Raw genomic sequence first — 22,416 nt, forward strand, 5'->3', positions numbered from 1 at the left:
GGTGAGACAGCCCTACGAGACTAACCCACTGCCTGCAAAAGGTAATTTGACTCCGATTTTTGGCTTAGTAATAATCTGTGGATCAGATGGAGGCAGCACCAGGTTTTGATAATTCTGGATAAATCCGCTAAAATATAATCTTGGTTTTCCAACATGAAGCCAGGCTTAGAAAAGGGGAGAATATTTAAGGATGAGATGGGTTAAAAAAAAAAAATTCTAAGGAAACAAAGCAACAAACTAGTTCTCTCAGGCTGCCTGGCTTCAGGAAAGATGGTTTCAGGGGTAGATTCCCAACCAGGGAGCCCCAAAGCCCCACATTTCCCTGGCAGCGTGCCAGAGGGTGGTACGTTCTTAGTGTCCGTTCAGGTGCTTCTGGGGCTGCCAGGTTCTTTTCTGCTATGCTGCCTGGTGGGGAGGATGTCTCCCACGGAGGGCGGGGACGCGACACCAGAACAACTGCACCATCACGTCTCACGGCACAGGGTTGCATCCCAGATACGTGTCGGTCTTGCCCTGACAAGGGGAACGGAATTATCATGATGAGTTCAGAATAAGTGACACTCCCACAGGTGCTGCTTTCCTTGAACACTTGCTACAGGTCCTCGTGTTGGGACTCAAGCCTCAGTGTCTGCTGGATGACTGTCAGTCACGGTGCCGGCACCGCCACTGCCTCTGATTAGGCCCCAGCTCTCTGTGCTGCTCACTGGCAGCTGAAGCTTCTGTCCCCACCATCCTCACTGCTCTTCAGTGAGGTTCCTGGAGGTGCAGCTTGCTTTCTCGGGGCTTACTGTTAGCTTTAAGAACTTGGGATGAATCACGGCAGAGCTGCACCTGAGGATTACTTGGTGGCTCTACCCACCGTCACACCAAAAGTGAATCTTTTTATGAATGATTAGGACACAGTCAAGGACAGAGCCCAGGTACACTTCAGCCCTCCTCCTGTTACCGACCAGGGTTCTTGGCCTTCCCCAGTCAATAGAAATTGACTAGAGGCCAGACAAGAAATTCAGGCAAGGCTTTAGTGGGGCCCCTGCTACAGCAGGGGGCAGTGAGAACAAGTAGCGGGTTCCCTCGCTCACTCCTGGAGGGCAGGCGAGCTGGTTCCTTGTATGGGGAGGGTAGGGGTGTGTCCAGGGGTTTGGCTTAGGTGGTGTGCCCACCCCTTTGGTGGTGTTGAGTGCAGGGGGCGTGTGCCGTACCATGTTTTTGCTTCAGCTCTTCAGAAGTGGCAGCTGGGTTTTTTTGGTCTTTTTGTAGCTTTTTGTCCGTAATCTGCCCCCACTGCACATGCATGCAGTGATTTTCAGTCCCATGTAGTTTCGTTGTATTTTGTTGCTCCAGGAGACATCTGTCCAGGTGCAAGCTCTGCAGCCCTGCAGCAAAGGGGCCCAGGTCCCAGCCTACCTCATTTCTAGTCCTAGAGAAGATTCCTTAAGACGTGCCTCCCAGAGGTCAAAGGAAGCTTTCTCGGTGGGGGAAGAAGGGGCCATTAAAAAAATTCATTAGCATCAAAATTCTTACCATGTCTCCCAGCAGGTCTAGCAAATTCTCTAATGCATAGCCTTTGTGGTGCGTGCCTTTATAATCCTAATGTTCCTCTGTTACCTACACACATTGGGCCCCTAGCCCAGACCTTCCTGGGCACACAGGTAATGGAGAGAAGATTGGAAGCCAAAGTGGACTCAGCCTGGAGAAACTGGAAATTTATGACAGCATCCTGAATATGTTCAACATGTTAGTACAGAAGGGTAAAGTTTTCTAGAATTAGAATTCTTACAATTAAAAATGACACCTGAAAAAAAAAAATGACACCTGTATCTTAACCTTGAGGCAATTTTGACATATTATAAGGGTCAGAGTAGTAGCCAGGAACTGGAAGGTTTCCCTAGGCGATCATCGGTGTTTTATTACCTCATCTAATTTAAAGAATGATGTATTACCCCTACTCCAGTGTTTTGCGTTATGGGAGATTCACTTTTTATTGGTCACAGCTTTAGGAAATATCACAAAGGGGGAGTGAGCACATATGCGTCCCAAAATCCAGAGAGGAGAATGCTGAAAATCAGAGCCAAGGGACACTTAAAGCTTCACATGCTTTCCCCGTGAGTTTAATGCCAGTAACGGAAAAACAGCATTGTGTGCCTTGAGTGGAGATTCTAATGATACGGTACAGCAGTGACCCCGAGGCTGTTCTCCCTGGGATTTTTGTGAATTAAAAACTAAGATTACCAGAGGGGAAACTTTCCCAGTGGATAGCTCTTCTAGCTTGAAAACTATTAGTCCAACTAAAAACTGAAATTTTAAAAACAAAGGAGGTAGGGGCAAGGTGACATCAGGCACACATGCTCCACTAGAGATAGTGTATAACAGGGCCCAGAAAGCATCCTTTTAATACACGTTTGCCTGAAGACAGAGAGCTATCTGATGGGAAATTGTACGAGTGAGGATGTGAGAAGCACATGTCTTCGATTGTTTTGGGGACATTTTCCCTTTTCTAAAATCATGGTCTAAAAAACTTGCCATATTGTGATTTCATTTGTCAAGTGGGAAACCCCAAAGTGGAGGTGACGGATTTCAGGAAGTCCTCACAAACCTTCCAATCCTGTTTCTAAAACTCTGCTGCTTCTGCCACAAATCCTAAGACAGGAGACTCACACAAGTTAATTTTATTCTGAAGAGAAACACAGTGGAAGACAGAGGTCTGAGTTGTCTCATCTCCAGTGGAGTTGGAGCTGATAAGATTTTACTTAAAAATTTGCTACTTTGGGGCTTCCCTGGTGGCGCAGTGGTTGGGGGTCTGCCTGCCGATGCAGGGGACACAGGTTCGTGCCCCGGTCCGGGAAGATCCCACGGGCCGCAGAGCAGCTGGGACTGTGAGCCATGGCCGCTGAGCCTGCGCATCCGGAGCCTGCGCTCCGCAACAGGAGAGGCCACGGCAGTGAGAGGCCCGCGTACCACAAAAAAAAAAAAAAAAAAATTCGCTACTTCTATCCTGCTTTATTTACTGGAAAACTGGTATAAATCCTGAAATAGAGGGAAAATAAAAAGGAAATGGTCTCTTCTTTCCCCCTGGATGTTTTCCCTGCTATAGCCCTTCTCTCTCAATTACACACACACACACACACACACACACACACACACAACCATTTCGTTGGTCTTTCCATGAAGGTTAAGGGTACCTGTCTGGAGTTGCTGTCTCGTCCGTACTGGGACACAGAAACCACCGAAGGCAATTCACGTAGAAAGGGATTTAAGGCAAGATATTCTGTTAACAAACTCTTTGCAAGAAAACAATTTGGAAGTTTAAAACAAAACAAACAAACAAAAAACCCCAACTAAACATGCAATTACTATATGGCCAAGCAATTACACCCTTGGGCTAAGCGAAAACTATAGTCACACAAAAACCTGTACATGAATGTTCATCGCAGCTTTATCTGTAGCAGCCCCAGACTAGAAGCAGCCCAAATACCCTTCAATGGGTGAATGGCTGCACAAACCTGGGGCATCCACACCATGGATTGCTACTCAACAATAAAGAGGGATGGGCTGCTGATACACACGACTGGGATGGACCCCCAGGAAACTTAGGCTCAGTGAAAAAAGCCAGTTCCCAAAGACTGCAAGCTGTATGAGTCCATTTATAATACTTTTTGAAGTGACAAAACTTGAGAAGTAAAGGGCAGATTAGTGGTTTCCAGGGATGAGAGATGGGGCTGTAAAAGGGCATCCTTGTGTTGCCAGATATTCTGTATTTTGATCTTGGTGGCAGATAAACGAACCTATACATGTGATAAAATGGCATAAAGCTAAACACACGTATGTACAAATGAGTACAGGTAAAACTGGGGAAATCTGCATAATAGCAGCAAATTGTATCAATGTCAATATCCTGCTTGTGATGTTGCACTGTAGTTTTTGAGCATGTGACCATGGGGGAAATTGGGTAAAGGGTACATGGCATGTCACTGCATGATTTCTTACAAATACAGTTTAATCTACAATGATTTCAATAAAAACCTTGGTTTAGAAAAAAAAAAACTTGGTAAGGAGTGGAGGAACAGAGGCTAGAGGGCTATCACTGGGCTGCTGATGTCAAGGGCACACTCCCAGAGCTCCAAGCCAGAATTTAGGAAGCTGCTGCCGCCACCACCCTGACCGGCTCCGGTACTCATGCAACTTGTGACAGACCTAAACTTGGAACCTAGCTGCCGAAAACTTTTCTACTATGTGACCAGCAGGAGAAAGATGGTGCCTGTTTCCCTTCCACCTGTCACAGTCTGACTGGTGGAACTCAATTTCCAAAACTCTGGATGCAACATAACCTGGGAAATGTGGGCTTTAGCACTTCAGTTTTTCCAAATAGAATATGGAATGGAGTTGGAAGAGCCAATCATGGTTTTTACCCTAACCAGCTACTAGTTATGTGACCTTGGCAACGCTTTTTACAAATTGCAATCACCATTCTTAGATGACATGTTATATAAGGTTCTGGACACAATTCCAACGTGTTTTGGGAAGGGTTTCCCATACCACCAAGGAGCAACCTTCCGACATCAGCTGGGTGTGTCCTAACAATGCAACTCAATTTTTTTTTTTTTGGCCAGGGATTGACCCCACGCCCCCTGCAGTGGAAGCATGGTGTCTTAACCACTGGACCGCCAGGGAAGTCCCAGCGTAACTCAATTCTGACACTTGTTACCAGGAGGTAGCCGCCTCTAAGCCAAGGAGAGAGGCTACAGAAGGAACCAACCCTGCTAACACCTGATCTTGGACTTCCAGCCTCCAGAACTGTGAGGAAACAAAATTCTGTTGTTTAAGCTCTCAATCTGTGGCAGCCTCAGCAAACCAATATACTGTTCTACCACTGTTCTCGGGCCCTCTCCAGATTCTGGGACAACAAGACCATAGAAATGAGTGTCGCTCCCACAAGACTCCTAGGCGAGCAAAGCTTTTTATTGGAAGGAGAGCTGGTGCACAAGGGAGAAGGTATGAAAGAATGCCAGCTCCCCGAGGACTTTCAGGGAAGGGGTTTTAAAGGCCATGTGAGGGAGGGGATGCAGGAGCCTGTGCTCAGGTCTCCGATTCGCTGGCGTCAAGGTGAAGTTTCGAGCATCATCAACCATCTGGTTTCAATAGGTCTGGGGTCCACATGCTTGTAGTCAGCAGTTTTCAAATGCTTCCTGCAAAAACAACTTAGGAATGTGTGTCAGGCCTTTATCTATATCTTTCAGGGAACTGGCAGTTCAGTGGTTCTGCTAGGTGGCGGTTTTACAGTCCTGCTTTTGTTCTCTGGAAAATATGTTCATTCATCAGTGGAACAGAGATAATCTTCTACTCCTGTGGGTCTCTGGTTATGGTCTCAGAAGGCCAAGCCTTTAGGTGCTTTGTTTTACTGGGCCTGTCAAGCCCACTATCTCAAGGCCATTCCCCGGTCTTTTTCCAAAACGGCTGTACTCCTGTCTTCCTGTCTCATCACCTTTCTTCAGAGAATTTTTCTAGAGAAATTTCCTTCTTTTTAAACCTCCCACTGTATCTCTGAACAACCATTTCCCTCAATATTTTGTAATTATTTTATTTGCAGGCCCTAAAATATAATTGATTTTCTTTCCATGGGTCTTCCACTGTCATGCTTCTTACCAGGACAGGCCAGCAGTGTGATCAGAGGTCTCGGCTGCCAGATAAACTTGGCACGTCCTCCCTAAGGATCCATTTTTTTCAGCAATTTGGGGGAATGTTAAATAATTTATCTGCAAATTAATTCAAAGCATATTTATATTAAAACAAACATAAGTTTTTAATAGAATCTAGTAGATTTCAAAGACATTTCTTGCTTATAGCGAGTTGCCCTAGTGAGAGGGTTTCCTCTCCTCTGTCTCAGGGCCTCTCTGTTCACCAGTGATGCAGCCCTCTGCTGGGGCTAGTAACAGACCTTCCTTTACTCATTCTCTGAATGGAACGGACAGGGGAGAGGCAAGTGAATCCAGAGACAAGTCTATCCATAAAGTTAAGGCATATTGCTGACGTGCTTAGGGGACAGAGAGATTTTTAATGAAATCCTGAGCTCTTCTATTTTGGGATTTGAAGGGTGTAAGGGTCTTTCCCCCCACCCCCACCCCCATTTTTTGTATGGGCCCTGCCAGCAAGCGGGATCCTAGTTCCCCGACCAGGGATCGAACCTGCGCCCCCGCCTGCAGTGGAACCGTGGAGTCTTGACCACTGGACCGCCAGGGAAGTCCCAAGTCTGTAAGGGTCTTGCAGGTTAGGTTGGGCACCTCCTAGTCACTCAGTTTGTGATTTCAAGCGCTGGTCTGTGCTGATCCGTTGGGGAGAGGAATATGTACAGTGCAGAGAAGCAGAGCAGTGGGGACAAGGAAGTTCCTCTCTCCTCCCTGGTTCTGGCCAATGCTTAGGTACACACACCTGCTACCCTGCCGGCGTCTGAGTCAGCTCCTCTCTTCTCCCTGCCCTGTGTGCAGCTGCCACACGGAAGCCAAATTCGACAGACGTCAAGCTAGGACGCCACCTTGCATCTGAATTACTTTTTGAAATTTGGCATGTCCAGGTTTACTGACCTGTGCAGTCTTTTCAACATTTTCTTCTGCTGCACATGGTTGGGGTCAGAAACTTTCGTCTTGCTCTGCCAGTCCTCTGACTACAGCATTTTGAATGGAGTTACTTGGAATCTCGTGCCTGGTTCCAAGCCTCAGAAAAACGCGAGAAGATCCAGAAAGCAGGTTAGGCGTGAGGCCGGTCATTGACCCTATCCGTGACCCCATTCAGGGGCCTTGTAACGCTAGTGCCCTTCGGAAACAGAGAACCAGACTCCTCAAAGGGCATTGCAGCAGGTTTCCAGGAATTACTTATCAAAGACGATGACCCAGGGGCCGTGACCCCTAGATTCGGACGGGATTCAGGGCTTTCTCCTAAGGGAAAGGTCTGCCCCTACTTCTTCCCAGCATCCTCGGATAGTGTGACGGTTCCTGGGAGATTCAGGAGGGTGGAGGGGAGGACGTGCAGCGTGAGATGGTGAAGTCAGGCCGCCGACGGTCCGCCCTTTCAAGCAGCACGCCTGGCCCAAAGACCCGGCATCCCAGCCTCTTCTGAGGATCTGGATAAGTCGGCGCAGGCGCGCCCAACATCCCGCCCTTCAGGCGCAGGCACCGCCTACAAGCCCCGCCCCGCCTGGCTCGCGCGCTGCCGGCAGTGGGCGGGGCCTGCCCTGGCTGTGAGGCCGTCGGCGGGGGGGGCGGGGCCTGCCGCCGGCGCGGCGGTGCGTCGCGCGGTGATGCGGCTGACGCTGCGCCCTCCAGGCCGCAGTCCGGCCGCCCCGCCCCCGGCCCGCCCCGCCCCGCCGGCCTCCCAGGCGGCCCTGTCAGAGTGCTGCAGCGGGCGGCGCGGGGCTGGTCCTTGCAGCCGGCGAGGAGGCTCCTGCGGCACACCCACGTTGGTCGGCGCCTCTCTTCAGCGCGCGCGGACATGGCCCAGGCAGCGGCGCGCTGCCCCAGCGCCCGCGGCTCCGGGGACGGCGAGACTGGCAAGCCCAGGAAGGTGGCGCTCATCACGGGCATCACGGGCCAGGTGAGCGGGGGCGGGGGCCGCGGGCACGTGTGCGCTCGGGGCGCCGGGAGCTCGGGCCGCGGGGAGGCCGGTGCCCGCGCGCGGGGGCTCCCTTGCTGCCCGGTCCCCTCGCCCGGGTCCCAGGTTGCGGAGGAAGTAAGAGGGACCGGTGCTGTGCAGTCACAGACCAGGAAATGTTTTCCTGTTTTGTGTTTTCTTACACGTTAAAAGCCCACCTCGCAGGAACTTCCGAGACCGCGGCGGCACCTGGATGTGGGGCAGGCTGGTCCGGGCTTGGGCCAGGTCCCCTCCCTGCCCCAGACCCTCAGGAGTGTCCGGAGACCGGCCCGCGAGCGGCGGGCGGCGCCGGGGCCGGGCCTCTCGGGTCCCCCCGGGCGGTGGCGGTGCCGACACCCGGTGCTCAGGAAGTGATGGGGTGAATAAAGGTGATAATCCTAATGCGCATGCAGGCTGTGCTTATTACGCGCAGTCACTTGGCTGATAGGACCTCATTTAGTTTTCCCAGCTGCTCTTTGAGGCGGTGCTCTTATGATCTCCACTTCACAGATGGGGAAACCGAGGCCCGCGGTCAAAGCGCTAGGAAGTGTCCAGTTGGGATTCACACTGCTGTCAGACTCTCGGGCAGGAGAAAAGAGGTAGAAACTGTCTAGACGTACAGTCAAAGGGCGTTAGACAGTTGTAACTGCTGTATACCTGATTACTTCCTAGTTACTCATGCACTGTGCTGTGTTTAAGGTAATTACAGTAAACCCAGGTTTGAAAACTGGTGGGAGGGGTGGGGGGGAGGGACAGGGATCTGAGGCTGAGTAAGAGAACCCTCAAATTCAGTCAAGGGCCTGCATACTTTCAGTATTATGGAGAAGTTAGTTAAGCTGTTCGTGTAACTCTGTTGGTATGGCTTATGCCTACTGAAGTGCCAGCAGCGTGAATCCATTGCAGGTTAGAAGGGAAGCCTTATTTAGAGCCGGGAGTGCAGTGGTTGGGTTGATGCTGAGTGGCCTCCTCCAGGCTGTCTTCCTGAGCTACTCCCTGGCCAGACAGTTTTGGCTCCCCATTTCATTTCCACTTTAAAACCCCTGCTTGAGGGTCAGGCTCCTTCTAACCTCTGCACCAGTATCTCCCACTTCCCTCCAACCCCACCCTGTGCATTGTCCCCTCACTTGTTGGGTGTTGTGCTGGCTTCTGCAGCCCCTGGCACAGTGCTGAACTCTGGTTGCCACGTAAATCCCTGCTGGTGGAGTTTACTGCTCTGCTTCGCATTTATCTCCCAGGACAGTGACTCCTGCCGTGGCTCTCGAAGTGCTGTGAGGTTAATGCAAAGGGTCTGGAGAGCCATGCCTGCTGTCCAGTTTCTTAGTCGTGTTGGGTGAGAGCTTGTTGAGCTACTCACCCTGCTGAACATTTTATATATTCCTATGTAAGAGGCAGGTACAGTTTTTGTCCCCATTTTACACCTGGCTTAGTAAGTAAGGTTAAGTATGTGCCCTGAGGGCACACACCTCATGAGTGTCAGGGCTGAGATCTGAACCCAAGAGTTGCTCTAGCCATTTTGTTATACTGCCTCTGTGGTAAGCCACCCACATTAAGTTACAGCCGCGTGTGTGTGTGTGTGTGTGTGTGTGTGTGTGTGTGTGTGTGTGTGTAAGAGAGAGACAGAGACAGAGACAGAGACAGGGACAGAGACAGGGGGAGTAGGGGAGAGAGAGGGATTGTTTTACTCTAAGAAGAGGTCTCAGATTCAAGGTGAGGTTGAAACCGCTGCTCTGGCCCTTGGGGCTGTTGTGGCCTTTGTGCTAAGATGGGCTCTTGCATGGGTTGTTCCACGTTCGCCCTTGAGAATGCATGTAGGTGGCCAGGGTGCCTGTCTGCTGTGCATCTCTGGTGCTCACTGCCAGCAGTCACTCCAGCTTTCTTCCTCCTTTCTCTCCCTGACAGTAGTTGTGAATCATTCCCGGAGTTTTTTTTACCTTATTAAATCACCTCGAAGAAAACCAGGCTGTGCTCTGCATTGCTGCTTCAAGGCCCTCCGCCAGCCATCCCCAAGGCTCACCTCATGGTCTAATTATGCTTGCCCTTTGCTACACCCAGGGAAATGTTATTGCTGGTCCCTGAATATTGCTGCCTTGTACCTCCTTGGGGTCATTATTTTGCACCTGAATGTCCTCACAAGTCTTACTCCTTTTAACTCAGCTAAAAGCCTCAGTCAAATGCAATCATTCCAGGCTTTGTATTTTCAATTCTTTGTATTTACGGATGTGCAATCCATGTTGGCTACATAGATAGTTTACATAGCTTAGTTCTTTGGTTTGTTAACTGCTTTAGGGTAGAAACCTTCTTTTGAGATTACTACCTCCCATGTGGCTTCACCTAGTGGGCTTCAAAAATGTTGACTTACTCTTCCCATGAACAGAACTTGTCTCTACTGTGTGTCTGCAGGGTGCAAGGCTTGCTTTGCGGCTGCTGGGAGCCCGAGCCTACGTAAGCTGTACTCTCTGCCCTCCAGGATCTCACAGTTTTTGAGGGACTTAATGCACATGTCAAAGTCCGTATTTTACAAATATGTTAGGGGCCACATGCCCGGTTCATCCAACCTCACTGAATGCTGGCAGTAGCAGGGGCTGTGTTTGGGGAGAACAGCGTGTACAGGAGTGCAGAGAGGGGAGAGTTTGGGGGGCCATGAGGACCAAACATAGTAGTAATGATGGGAGGAAAGAGAATTTATTACATTTTGTACCCCTTGCTTATTTCCAAAAAGATTCTGAGGTGGCTTCAATAAAAAAACACAGCGTTGGACCATCCTAAGAAGAATGAAAAAAATAGGAGTCTGCAGTGAAGGCTCTAGAAAGATGGAGGTAGTGTCCCCAGCACTGAGGACGGCTGCCAGGTGGGCATGAAATTCAGCTTTGAGCTTCCTGACCATCGAGGCAGAGTGGGTGGGCACGTGGAACTTTGTTAGTACTGAACTCTCAGGGGGACACGGAACAACACGATGCACAATGAGCTCGATAGAGTCATCTCCTCAGGACGCTCTTGTTACCCCGATGGACTGTGGGAACACATTTTTCGGTAGGTGGAGACTTTAGAGAACTGAATGGTCAGCGTTTGTGGATTTTTCCCTTTCTGATATCTGTTATGTCAAGCTAGTCTCTGCCAGGAGCATAGGCAAGTTGGAACTGTAGATTACCTTGTCGGGTGTCCTTGGTACGAAATTAATATTGGTGTTTTAAATATGGAAGAACTGACAACACTGAGTTCCTCCACACCTGCAAGTAGCCTAGGTTTTCCTTAGGAAGCGCTTTAGATGTGGTCAGAAATCTAAGCAAACACCAAGTCCAGAGTTCTGCGCCATGACACGTGGAAGGCAAAGCATTTATCTTTAAATGGTTGGAAAGTTAGTCCTGGTCAAGAGGAGTTAACTTGTCTGCTGTTGGCAGACAACACATTTTTACCAAGTCTTGCGTAGAGGAAAGAGATGGACCCTTTGAGCTGTCAGGCAGATTATTTAAGCCGTAATATTTTGTTTCAGAATTTTATTTTATGGCCTTATTTTTTATTTTCACTGATTTAATTATTTTCTTTTGAGCATGTTCTAGCTGCCATCAGACAACCATGGCCTTTAAAGAGAGCATGTTTAAAACAGATACCCAGATTCCCTAGACTTAGGTGGCTCTCACAGGCTTTATCTTCTTCATTTAAGAATTAATTTAAGATGCTGGAAAATGGTAATTGAGAATTGGCAGGAAGTACCATTCTTTCCACAGTTTTCCTTATCCCTCTTAAATAATGCTTCAATGGGATCATAATAGATGACGGCGATATTACATCTTCTGGTTTTACTTTCTAATCCATATTTGGTGTCCGGCAAATTTCTGCATTCCAGTATCGGCATCAGAATCATCACTTGTGTAGATGGAGATTTAGTGAAATGTGATGAAGTCTATTAAAATAAGCCTATTTGATTGGTAATGGCTACATGGAATCACGGAGCCAAAGCTGTGTCCAGTTCAAGGGAGAGGCCCATGATAGATTAGTGATGTCTGCCTGGGAGAGGGATGGGAGTGACGGCACAGTGCTATGTCTTTACAGGATTGTGACTCCTTGGGTTTAGGAAAAAAGTGTCTTAATCACTTATCCCCTATATCTAGCATAACTTGGTAAAGGTTAGGTACTCAAAATATTTCATAATTAAGTCTTTACTTACTGATGTTTATTATCTTGCAGAAAACTTGCCTGGAAGTTGTAGAAGTCTGTAGAAATGAGAACAGAATGCAGTTGTTGTTGGTTGGGTAGAAGCAAGGCATGTCAGGGTACTGTGGGGGAATTGGACAGTATATACCCAACATAGTTGCAATTTAGGAGATAACATGATTTGTTGTAACTTCAGATTTAAAGGATTTAGAAAATACCCATTTCAGGGAAAAAAAGTAACATATCCAGTTTTGTATGATAGATTTCCTACCGTTTTTGTACTCATGTTAACCATTGAATTAAAAAAAATACTCCGTTGTCGTGTGCGTTGAGATATTCGTACCGGAGTTAAATAGCCATCATTGTGTGGAGGAGGAGGGGAGGCTGAGAAGTTGTGATTCCCCAGATCACACAGCTGGTTAGCACGGGGGCTAGGACTGATCAACACTGTCCTTCACGGACAACGGCAAAGGAGCTGCTTTGAGCCAGAAAAATTGGGGTAAAGGAGTCTATGGTAGTGAAATGTGGAGGAGCATGGTGTTCTGTAAAGTTGAATAATAATAAATTACACCTGGAAAGCAATCAAATCTATTTCAGTATTTAAGGAAAAGGTGACTTTATGTTAAGTTTTATAACATTTAACATCTTATTTTGACAAAATATTTGCAGTTTGAAAAGATTGAGAGGCAATTAAATAGGAGTCTTTAGTATTTAACTTAAAAAGGAAAATTAATAAAATACAGGGACTGGAGAAGGTGGTTCACATTAGGCCATTCCTTAGAGAACTCGGACACTCGCTTCATTGGAGGTGTATGCTGTCCCGAGCTAGAGTTGCCTCCGGAGCCTGCAGACTCCTTGAGCACGGCCTGTCTCCCCGAAAGCCCAGTGCTTCTGTCTCCATGTGGGGCTTCGGGACTCCAGGGCTGAAATTGAGGGGAGTTTTATTAGTTACCACCTGATCGCTGAGATGAACTAGAACTGCTAATTGTCCTGGTGATCTTGAACGGCTTTCTTTGAGGTGTGGAGCTCTCAACTTGCCTGTCCTTTGAAGCAGCCTTTCCTCAACTTTTGTTAGAGGTTTTCACTAAACTGGGATTATTTGGCTATGATTACATGTAAAGAATCAGGCTTAAGGAGTGAGGCAAAATGTTTGCCTTTAACCAGGATTCTGGACACTTGGTAGATAATTATTTGGGGGGAGGGCACAGAAAAAATTTACTGACATTGATAGAATGATTGCTGTGTGCCAGGCAGTGTGCCCAGCATTTTATATAAATTATCTCATTTAACTGTGGGTGGTAGGTATTTTTACTGTCCTCCCTATACTGAGCAAGGAAACTGAGATTTGGAGAACTTCAGACTTGCCTGAGAACCTCTTGCACCAGTCTTTTCTCAGGACCTTCTCTCCTGTGTCAAGTCAGACTAGCCCTGTTGGCCAGATTGTTGACAAACTGTACAAGTTCACTGCTCTTGAGAAGCAGGTTGTTTTTAAAGGCTGCTTTTTGATTAGTGCTTTACCATGCTGGTTAGGCGATATTAGCATTACTAGCCTGTGTGTCTAGGAGAAGTCTGGGGTGAGGGGGGGAAGCGGGGTGGAGGGCTGCTCTCTGAAGCCCGCTGAAGATCCCTGGTGGCTCCTTTACCCAGCGTTCTTTCCAGTTCTCTGAGGGTTTTACGGTAAGAAATGGAGATGGGGGAGCAGAGTGGCTTCCCTGCCCAAAGACCTCCCGGTGGAGGGTCAAGAGCCAGCAGCCACTCCGTGGGCCCTCAGAAGCGGGCCAGGGCTGCAGCTTGGGTGAGGGCGGTCTGGTTGGAGCCTGTGGCTGCAGAGCTTGCCCGCGGCCCAACGTGCACAGGGACAGCCAGGTCTCCGGGTGGTGGAGAGAGGCGGGCGGGGGCCCTTCTGCACCTGCATGTGGACCGGAGTTACAGCTCCGGGTTCACTTGCTGTGCTGCTTTCCTCTCTGCAGAGTGGGGTTTGTCCTTGCTGTCAAGGCCCAGATTCCTGAGGAGACTAAGAAGTCTCCTGTTGTAGACTCTTGGACGCCGTCATGTAAGCTGGAACATCTTTTGGCCTGCAGAGTGCCCTTGACGGATACTTTGGACTTGCCTTTTCTCCAGGTGGTAGTTTAATCTGAAGAGATGCTTCCTTGACTTGAGAGGACCCTCCTCTCTTCTCTCTTCCAGTAAGCCTTGCATTCGGGCTGAGGGTGGTTCTCTATTTCATATCCCCAAAATTTCCAGTAGCAGTTTGGTGTTTTTTGTTGTTGTTTTTTGCTTAATTAATCTTTTCTCGTGGAGGCAGTTACATTTGGGGGCAGATCATCCTCTACTCAGTGATAGAAGTACTAGCGCTCAGGATTAATTCGGTCGATGGACGTTTGAGCGCCAACGATGTGTCAGGCACTGGGGATACGACAGTGAACGGAACAGACGAAAATGAGCCTCCTGTGACGCTCATGTTCTGGGTGGTGATGATGGCGGTGATGGTGGGTGGATGACAGTAATTAAGGTGTGTTGAGCATTCACTCTGTGCCAGGCACCGCTTAGCGGGCTTTACACCTGTTTCCTTTCTGGAGCAAGGGAGCCCTCCTCTGAGGCGGTTTTCTTGTCACCCCTGAGGAATGCAGAGGTTAAACAGATAGCCCAAAGGTCACTCCTGTCCTTGTTTGCAAAGTCAGAGGTGAAATGTAAATGCCAGTAATTCTATTTTCTATCAAGTTTATTACTAGAATTAACAAATAAATTCCAAGGAGAGGTAAATAGATGGTGTGTCAAATTTGAAAAATAAAGCATATTCAAGAGTTTTTTTTGTTTGTTTTTGCAGTTGTGGAAAGATATGGATTATAGTAGTAAAATAAGCCTGTATTAATCACTACGTTATATGCCCCTTATTTTATTTTCTTTGCTGTCATTTAGGTCATACCGTTAATTAATTTGTTGATGACTTATCTTGCGAACTCCCTAAATGCTGGGACTCTGTCTTGGGACAAGTGGAAGAGGAGTTGGATTTCTTGGCCAGCGTGGGTTTCAGTTACTGCTTAGCTACTTAGGAACTGCATCGATTTGGGCAGGGTATTTACCTTTGCTGCCAGGTTGGAAGAGTTATTCCTACCAAATAGAAAAGAAGTCTGGCATGGAATAGGGTGTTTGCCCCATGACTAGAATGTACCTCTCTTCACAGAGCTAACCAGGTAGTGAGAGTGTACTCCAATATGGGGAAAGGACATTGAATGTGGAGGGCGCCAAAGTCAGCCTTGCTCCGTGGGGGGAATCTGTCGCCTAGGGCGGAAAGTTCCCTGGGATTTGGAATCAGCTACAGGCTATAAACAGATTTGAAGTCTGGTGTGTCTTACAGTGCAAAGCAGATCTGAGGGCCGGTCTTATCTTCCTGTGTGAGAGGATTGTGGGCAGTGGACTGGACTCTAATCCTGCTTACTGTGATTTGCGGTCCAGGAGGAAAGGTTTGGCATAACTGGGAATGAGAAGGATGTCTTCAGTCCTGTCCTGCTTTGGTCAAAGACTGTTTTGCGGTGAAACTTTTTTTTATGTCTTTACATTACACATAATTAATTGATTAACTGAGGAAAGAGCGTGGACCTGAGAATCAGAGGCTGGGTTTTAACACCAATTAATTGTATAGCCTTAATTTTTTCTTAATCCATAATACGAAGGGATCACCTGGCGATCTCTAAAGTCTGTTCAGAGTGGAGCGTGCTATAACTTTAGGATTGAACACTAATTATAGTTTATTGTGTGCAAAAAAGTCTTGTATTTAAGCAGTGCAGTCATTTAACATCAGTTTCAAAGCTAAGGCCAATAGGAGAATTAAAAAAACCAAAACCAGTGACTCTTAACTGTAGTGAATTTATAATTAAGTGTGTAAACTGGGAAGAAATTCACATATGAGTTGTATTTTGCTAGAATTTATAAGGTTGAAGCAGGAATTCTGAGCTGTCTGCCCTGGTAGGTTTTACCAAATGAAGTGTTTTTTTGGTGAGGAAGGATTTAAAATTCCTGTTATTTATTTTTTGGATTGAAATATTAAAAAATATAAGAATCTGTATTTTGAGCTTAGTGTTTAATAGTGAAGAGTCTATTCATTCAGTAAATATCTGCTGAGATTTATTCTGGATTGAGTTAGGTGCTAGGCATATAGCCACCAGCAAGATGGATATGATATTGTTCTCAAAGAGCTGATAGTCTAGCGGGGACGAGTAATTTGGCAGGTAATTTTACAGCATACTAATTGCTATGATAATAATAAGAGAGTCACTGAATCACAAGGAGATCTTCCCTTAAATAAAAATGATCCATAGTATCATTAATTCAGCAGATTTATTGAGCATCACTTAGCTTGGAAGTTTCTGGTTATGAATGCCATTGTATTAAAAGGGTTAGCTGTGAGGCCTTTCTGTAGGAAGCTGAGCTGCTGAAGGATCCCCTATATGCTCCTTTTTTCTTCTTTTTGATGTAGAAATCCTCATAGTCTAGTATTTCGTGAAGGATGTTCCTATTTTCATTCTCACTTTTCTGTCTCAAAAGCTGTATTTCCAGCCTTTAAGATTTATTCCATTTGGAGACCTTGCCAATTATTTGGTCAGATATATTTATGTATGCACCGGGGAATCATAGACCAAGTGAGGAAGCATTTATGAGCTGTCATTGTGTGATGACATAACGTAGGGGGCAGGTCAAATTTTTCTTTTTGGCTGATCAAATTTGAGTTTAACAGAATACTCCCAGTATAGTAACTAATGGTGAGTTAGTGTCAGCCAGACGATTGATATTTGTTTTAGGGTTTGATAACTAATTTTTGAGCCAGTATTGTAGACAGAGACATAAGAGGTTAAAATCAGATAATTTTGTTTTGTACTAGAATATTAGGTGTACGATTATTTGAACCAGCATATACTTTTAAATGTTTTGTTCCCTGTAGTATCCCCAGCGTGTAAAGTGCAGAGTGTAAGACATGGTACAGGACTCAGAGTAGGTAGGGAAGGAAGCAGACATGTAGGTGCTGAGGTGAGGGTGTGCCTGTGGCTGTCAGTGTAAGGAGGAGTGGCTTTGCAGACAGTAGAAGGGAAAGGAGGGCAGTGGGGACTAGTGCAGTTGGGAGGCTCCGTGGGCTGGCCTCAAAGCATGGTCAGATTGGGAGAGGGGGGCGGCGAGGGCCTGGGCTCCCTGCAGAGGGCGGCGTGGGGATGGAGTGTGGCAAATAGTATATTCAAAGTCCAGACGTGCAGGTCCTGGGAGGCCTGGAAGAGCAGGTTGAGGGGTGTGGGTTTGATTAAATAAGCAGGGGCATGAGTGGAGCTCAGCCTCGGGTGAGTCTGCAACCTGGGCCCAAATCCTGCTTTAAAAAACGTCCTTCTGGGAGTTACTTAATAATCTTGAACCCTAATTCCCTTTTCTTTAAAATGCAGTTAATTATACCCACATCACAAGGTGATGTGCAGATTAGATAGGATGATTTTAATAATGCCTAGTGTGGTGCCTGACACACGCTGCTTATAAAATTCTGGTGCTTATATTTATCACGTATAATATATGACTTATGTGTGGTACGTTCCCCAGCATGGGGGAGAGTGAGAAGAGAGGGCAGCGTGGTGCAGGCGCACAGAGTGAATTTGAGTAGGAGAGCCAGGAAGACCTGCTAGATTATAAGGATGTAGATGCAGACGACGTTGGTTGTGGAGAAGGAAAGAGAATCAAAGGGACAACGGGACTTTGTGATGAGTTAGGTACGGGGCTGGCTGGGGAGGAAGGGAAGAGTTGGAGATCCCCAGGTTGGTTTGATTTTGGAGGATGGCTGGCTGGTATCACCATGGCCAGAAATGCTGTCCCTGGGAAGGAACAGCAGTGCTCTGGGGAAGGGAGTGAATTCAGCTCTGTTCCTCTTGAGCGTGAGGTGAGAGTATGACGTTCAAGTTCTAATAACCTGTAAGCCATTTAAAATGTCAGCTTGGAATGCCGGTGAGAGATCCCGGCCACACATTGTCCCTTCTAGGCCTGGACGCAGCTGTGGATGGGGAAGCACTGTATTCTGCTCTGCTTGCCTGCCGCCCGGAATGTGCTGTGGTACCTGCCTCCTGGTATTAAAACTAACATTTTCCCCTTTAGTTTCATGATTGAAGTTAACCAGGTTACTTCAGTTATACTTCATTCTCCCCCCTTTCTTTCTTTCTTTCTTTCTTTATATTTATTATCTTAGATTTTTATGAGTTTTGATGTTATTGCAAGAATATATTCTAGCAACGTGAATATTTTGTTAAGCAGAGTCTGAGTTTTGCACTCAAGGAATGCTTTTTTCTAGGTAAGTCAAGCCTCAGGACTCTGCTCAACAAGATCAAAGGGCTTTTGGGATGAAGCCGTGTGGTTTATGATCCCACACTGTCGATGTGTGACTTTGCTTCACTGTGATATTAGCCATAGTATCTTACATTTGTATATTAATTTGTAGTTCTCAAAGCATGTAAAAAGCATTTCCATTGTTCTACATGGTATTCTGGGATGCAGGCAGGGCAGGGGTTGTTTCATTTTAGAGATGACCAACACCCAGAGTGATGAAGTGACCTGAGTCTCGGCGCTGGCGGCTGTCAGCACAGTAATGCCGAGCTTTCGTTCCTTCTTCCGGATCTCACAGTCTGCTAGGGTTAATTCAATTTAGCTTTCTTCTGCATTCCCTCACCAGTGTTTTACTCCAGGCTGGTGTTTTTCTTTACTGTTTCATAAACAGACTATGCAGGCAGAGTAACGCTCCCACCCCAAGGTGTCCACATCCTCGTCCCTGGAACCTGTGACTGTGTTACCTCTCGTGGCAAAAGGGACTTTGCAGATGTGGTTAAAATCAGGATCTTGAGATGAGAGATGATCCTGGCTTACCTGTGGGATCTGGCATCGTGGGAGTCCTTCAGTGGGGAGGAGGGAGACAGAGGTGTCGGAAAAGATGGCCTTGTGAGGAAGGTTCAGCCGGCCAGGGCTGGCTTTGCAGACAGAAGGGGCCACAGCCTTAGCGGCACGGGCGGTTTCCAAAAGCTGGGAGAGGCCATGGGATCCTCCCTGGAGCCTCCAGAAGGCAACGGAGGCTGGCTGACAAGGCAGATTTCAGAATTCCGATCTGCTGAATTGTGAGGTAGGGAATGGGGGCTGTTTTAAGCCACTGTGGTTTATGGTCATTTGTTACGTTTATGGAAATTTGTTACAGCAGCAAAGAGAGACTGGTAGGCAGATGATATGCATGTTCCCACTTTGCACTTACTGGGAATTCTCTCTTGCTTTGGCCTGTTTACATGTATTTGTCTTCAGATTCTAGTTTCCTTCACATTCCAGCCCTCATTCATTTCCTTCATCTTGGAATTCTTTGCACATTTTAAGTTATCCCGCAAATATTTTTGCGTTCCTTCTGCTGGTAAGCAAGATATTCCTTCCTTTGGTATTATGGAGAACACCCATTGTCCCTGTTTTCAAGGAACCTCATCTAATGAGGAGCATTAATGGATCATTTCAACAAATATTTATTTAACACTGAGCTCTGTGGTAGGCACTTTAATAGCCACTGGAATTTATGCCAATTTGTTCTGAATAAAAAAGCTGTTCTATCATCACCATCATTATTGTTATATAAATACAGAGTTCTCCTGTTTCGTTTGTTTGCTTATTTTTTAGATTCCACATGTAAGTGAAAACAGCAGAGACAGACTCAGAGATACAGAGAACAGATTAGTGGTGATCAGAGGGGAGAGGGGTGGGGGTAGGGGCAGAATAGGTGAAGGAGGTTAAGAGATACAGACTACTAGGTATAAAATTAATAAGTTACAAGGATGTAATGTACAGCACAGGGAGTATAGCCAGTATTTAATAATAATTTTGTCTAGAGTATAATCTGTAAAAATATCAAATTACTGTGTTGGACACCTGAAACTAATATAATATTGCAAGTCAACACCAAAAATACCAAAAAAATAAAAACTCCACAGACTCCTCCTTTGTTGGCTTTGAGGAGGCAAGTGGCCTTGTGGGCAGGGAACTGTGGATGACACCTAGGAGCTAGGGTGGTCTCTGGGTGACAGCCAGCAGGACGGTAAGGCCTTTGGTCCTAGAGCCACCATGATTGAATTCTGTCGACAAATGGAGTGGACCCTTAGATCCACTCAGGCGTTGGATGAGACTTGACGCCTGGCTTGTAACCTAGAGATGACCTGGCTAAGCATGCCAGGCTCCAGATCCATAGAAAATGTGTGCTAGTCAGTGTGGGGAGATTGAAGCTGCCGAGTGTGTGGTAACAGGGTTCTGCAGCAGTGGATGACGGATCTGAGCCCTGACCTTGCATAGCACGTGCAGAAACGGCTCAGAGAGTGTCCACGCCGCTTGAGCAGTGTAAATGCGTGCTGTGGTCATCCACACGAGAGTGTACATGAGCAGGACAGTCAGTGGGGCTGTCGTGATTCGATTCCCGTGGTGTAAGTGCCTTTCACAGTGAGAAGTGCTGAGAAGCAGCGTTGCGGTTTGATGTTTCGGATCCACTGGGAGTGAGGAGGAGACGCTCTCGCTGGGCCCTGTGTTGGGTCTGGGGGGATGAGCGAGGAGGAGTCCTGAATACCAGCAGCCCCAGGTTTCACGGACTGCTACAAACTCAAGAACGATACACGGTGGCCGAGCTTTTATCCTTAAAGTGAGAGCCTTCAGAATAGCAAATGCCATCTGTTACCAGTACCACCAAAATGTAACAAGGATGTGCCGTCAGAATAAAGAGCAGTCACCAGATTACACACTCTTGGCTGTGTGACCTACTTTAGTATGTCCATTTTTCTCATTTTGTAAAGGAGTGGGTTACAAATGTGTCATGGATTGGCCTTGGTCTATTGACTACGTTTGGGACACCATTGAAAATTGTTTTGTTAAAAAAGTTATTCACTTGTCTGATTCTCAGGACTCAGATATAAGTCTCCTGGCCTGCAGTGACCATGTTTTCTGGACCCCAGAGTAAGATACCTCCCATGACTATATGCCCTAGAGCAGGCTGAACACTGGAAACCAGGGGCATCGGAAAGAGTGTGGAGTTACTGTCCGTAGAATACTGTGCCCACCAAATACTGAGCACCATGAAAGGTGCCTGGTGAGCATTAGTGAGCTGGTGGTTTGAGATTTCATTTTTTGCCATGTTCTTTGGTGCTCTGGGCAGACTCCCACCTCCCAGAGAAGACCAGCAGCTGCCCGTAGAGCCAGGATCCCAGTTCATCCTGACAGCTCTGGTCCTGGGGCTGTCCTTTGAGCGTGCTTGGAAGGAATATGCAAATTACTGCTGTGTTGTTTCAGGTTTAATTTGGGAACCTGAAACTGAAATCAAGTTTGGGGAGCTTCTGAGTGGTTTTGACCTGGTTTTGTGAGGTTGGTCAACCCCCCGGGTATGTGGGCAGCAGGCATTAAGTGAATTTCTCAAGGGTGAATAGGAAGATTTTGGGGGGCTTGTTTTTGAGGAGAGGTGATAAAGATAATGGATTTTTCAGAGAGTTTTGCTTTTCTGCATTTAAATATAAACCTTGGAAAGGAGACATAGAAGTTAGAACAAATACTGAACTGTTTCTATTGTTGTTTTCTATTTCCTTTCAGCTGTTTTGTGGACTGTAGTGGTTTTTCATTTCACCCCCTCATCCATTTTGCTATTTTGACTAATTTAGGAAGTTTTGAATTATTTCAGCTTATACAGTATTTTCTTTCCATTGAGTTGTCTTTTAATCTTTACTAATGTTTGAGCATATAGATTTTAAGCTATTTAAGCATAACCAAAAGTTTATACTATTGCCAGACTGTTATTATAGGAATTTTGGGTTTAATTCCTAAAAACAAGGGCGTGTTTTAGAAGGAATTGTTTCCTGGAGACAAGGCCATTGATTGGGAGCCCAGCTGGAGGTCTTAGAAGACCCTCTGTATGGGGCACTGCGCTTAGTAGAGGCTTGGGGTCGGGTCCAGGAAACCTGACATTCCTGGGGCTTTTTGAACCACACAGGCCACTTCTCCTGTATGGGCTGATTTTCTTCTCTTTAAATATGCTTTCCGGAACAGGGGTGAATACACATATGGAGTGAGGATTTGGACGTCTCCCTTTGCTTTCCTAGCTTGGAGTTTCCAGCTGGTATAATGGAAACTGGACTTGAGGAGGATGTTGACCATTGTGGATGACGTCCACCGTCGCTTGGGTTTGTGAAGGACTTGGGGGATTCGCCACTTGCCAGGCTCTTCAGAGGAGTCTCCAGGTGGCCTGGGCCCCGAGTTGGGGAGCAGAGGGGCTCGTGGGCTGGTGCCTGGCTTTCCTTGTAGGACGGATGGCGTGGGCACCAGAACCGGGCAGGTGGGAACAGGTGTGCGAGCCTGTGCTTGGGGAGCTGCAGGTGATCTTTGAGCAGCCGTGCATGTGGCTGAGCCCCGAGGGATCTGGCCCCACCTTGTCCTCACTTGCTGGTGTGGCCACTGAGATCCAGACACCCCTGCGACCCGAGGTGCACCTGTGCAGAACTGCCCTTTATTCTAGAATCCCAAGGAAACAGCCCTGGCCTGTCCACCCAGTCCTTCAGCTCCGCTGGGCTTCACCTGTCACCTCACTCACTGCATGCATCTCGGCAGTTCCTGCTGAGGTTTTTTTTTTTC

At 47.1% G+C, this 22,416-nt stretch overlaps 1 protein-coding gene across 1 annotated transcript in view; it reads left to right on the top strand.

The window, feature by feature from the left end:
* The first annotated feature begins 7,371 nt into the window (after positions 1-7,371).
* GMDS (GDP-mannose 4,6-dehydratase) overlaps positions 7,372-22,416 on the top strand; it is a 489,690-nt gene continuing 474,645 nt past the window's right edge. The window contains exon 1 of the mRNA XM_007452102.1: positions 7,372-7,581. Coding sequence (XP_007452164.1) covers positions 7,480-7,581 — 102 coding nt within the window. The 5' untranslated portion in view covers positions 7,372-7,479. The remainder of the gene's footprint in view (positions 7,582-22,416) is intronic.

Source organism: Lipotes vexillifer, unplaced genomic scaffold, assembly GCF_000442215.2.
Source record: "Lipotes vexillifer unplaced genomic scaffold, Lipotes_vexillifer_v1.1 scaffold1162, whole genome shotgun sequence".
Taxonomy (NCBI): Eukaryota; Metazoa; Chordata; class Mammalia; order Artiodactyla; family Lipotidae; genus Lipotes; species Lipotes vexillifer.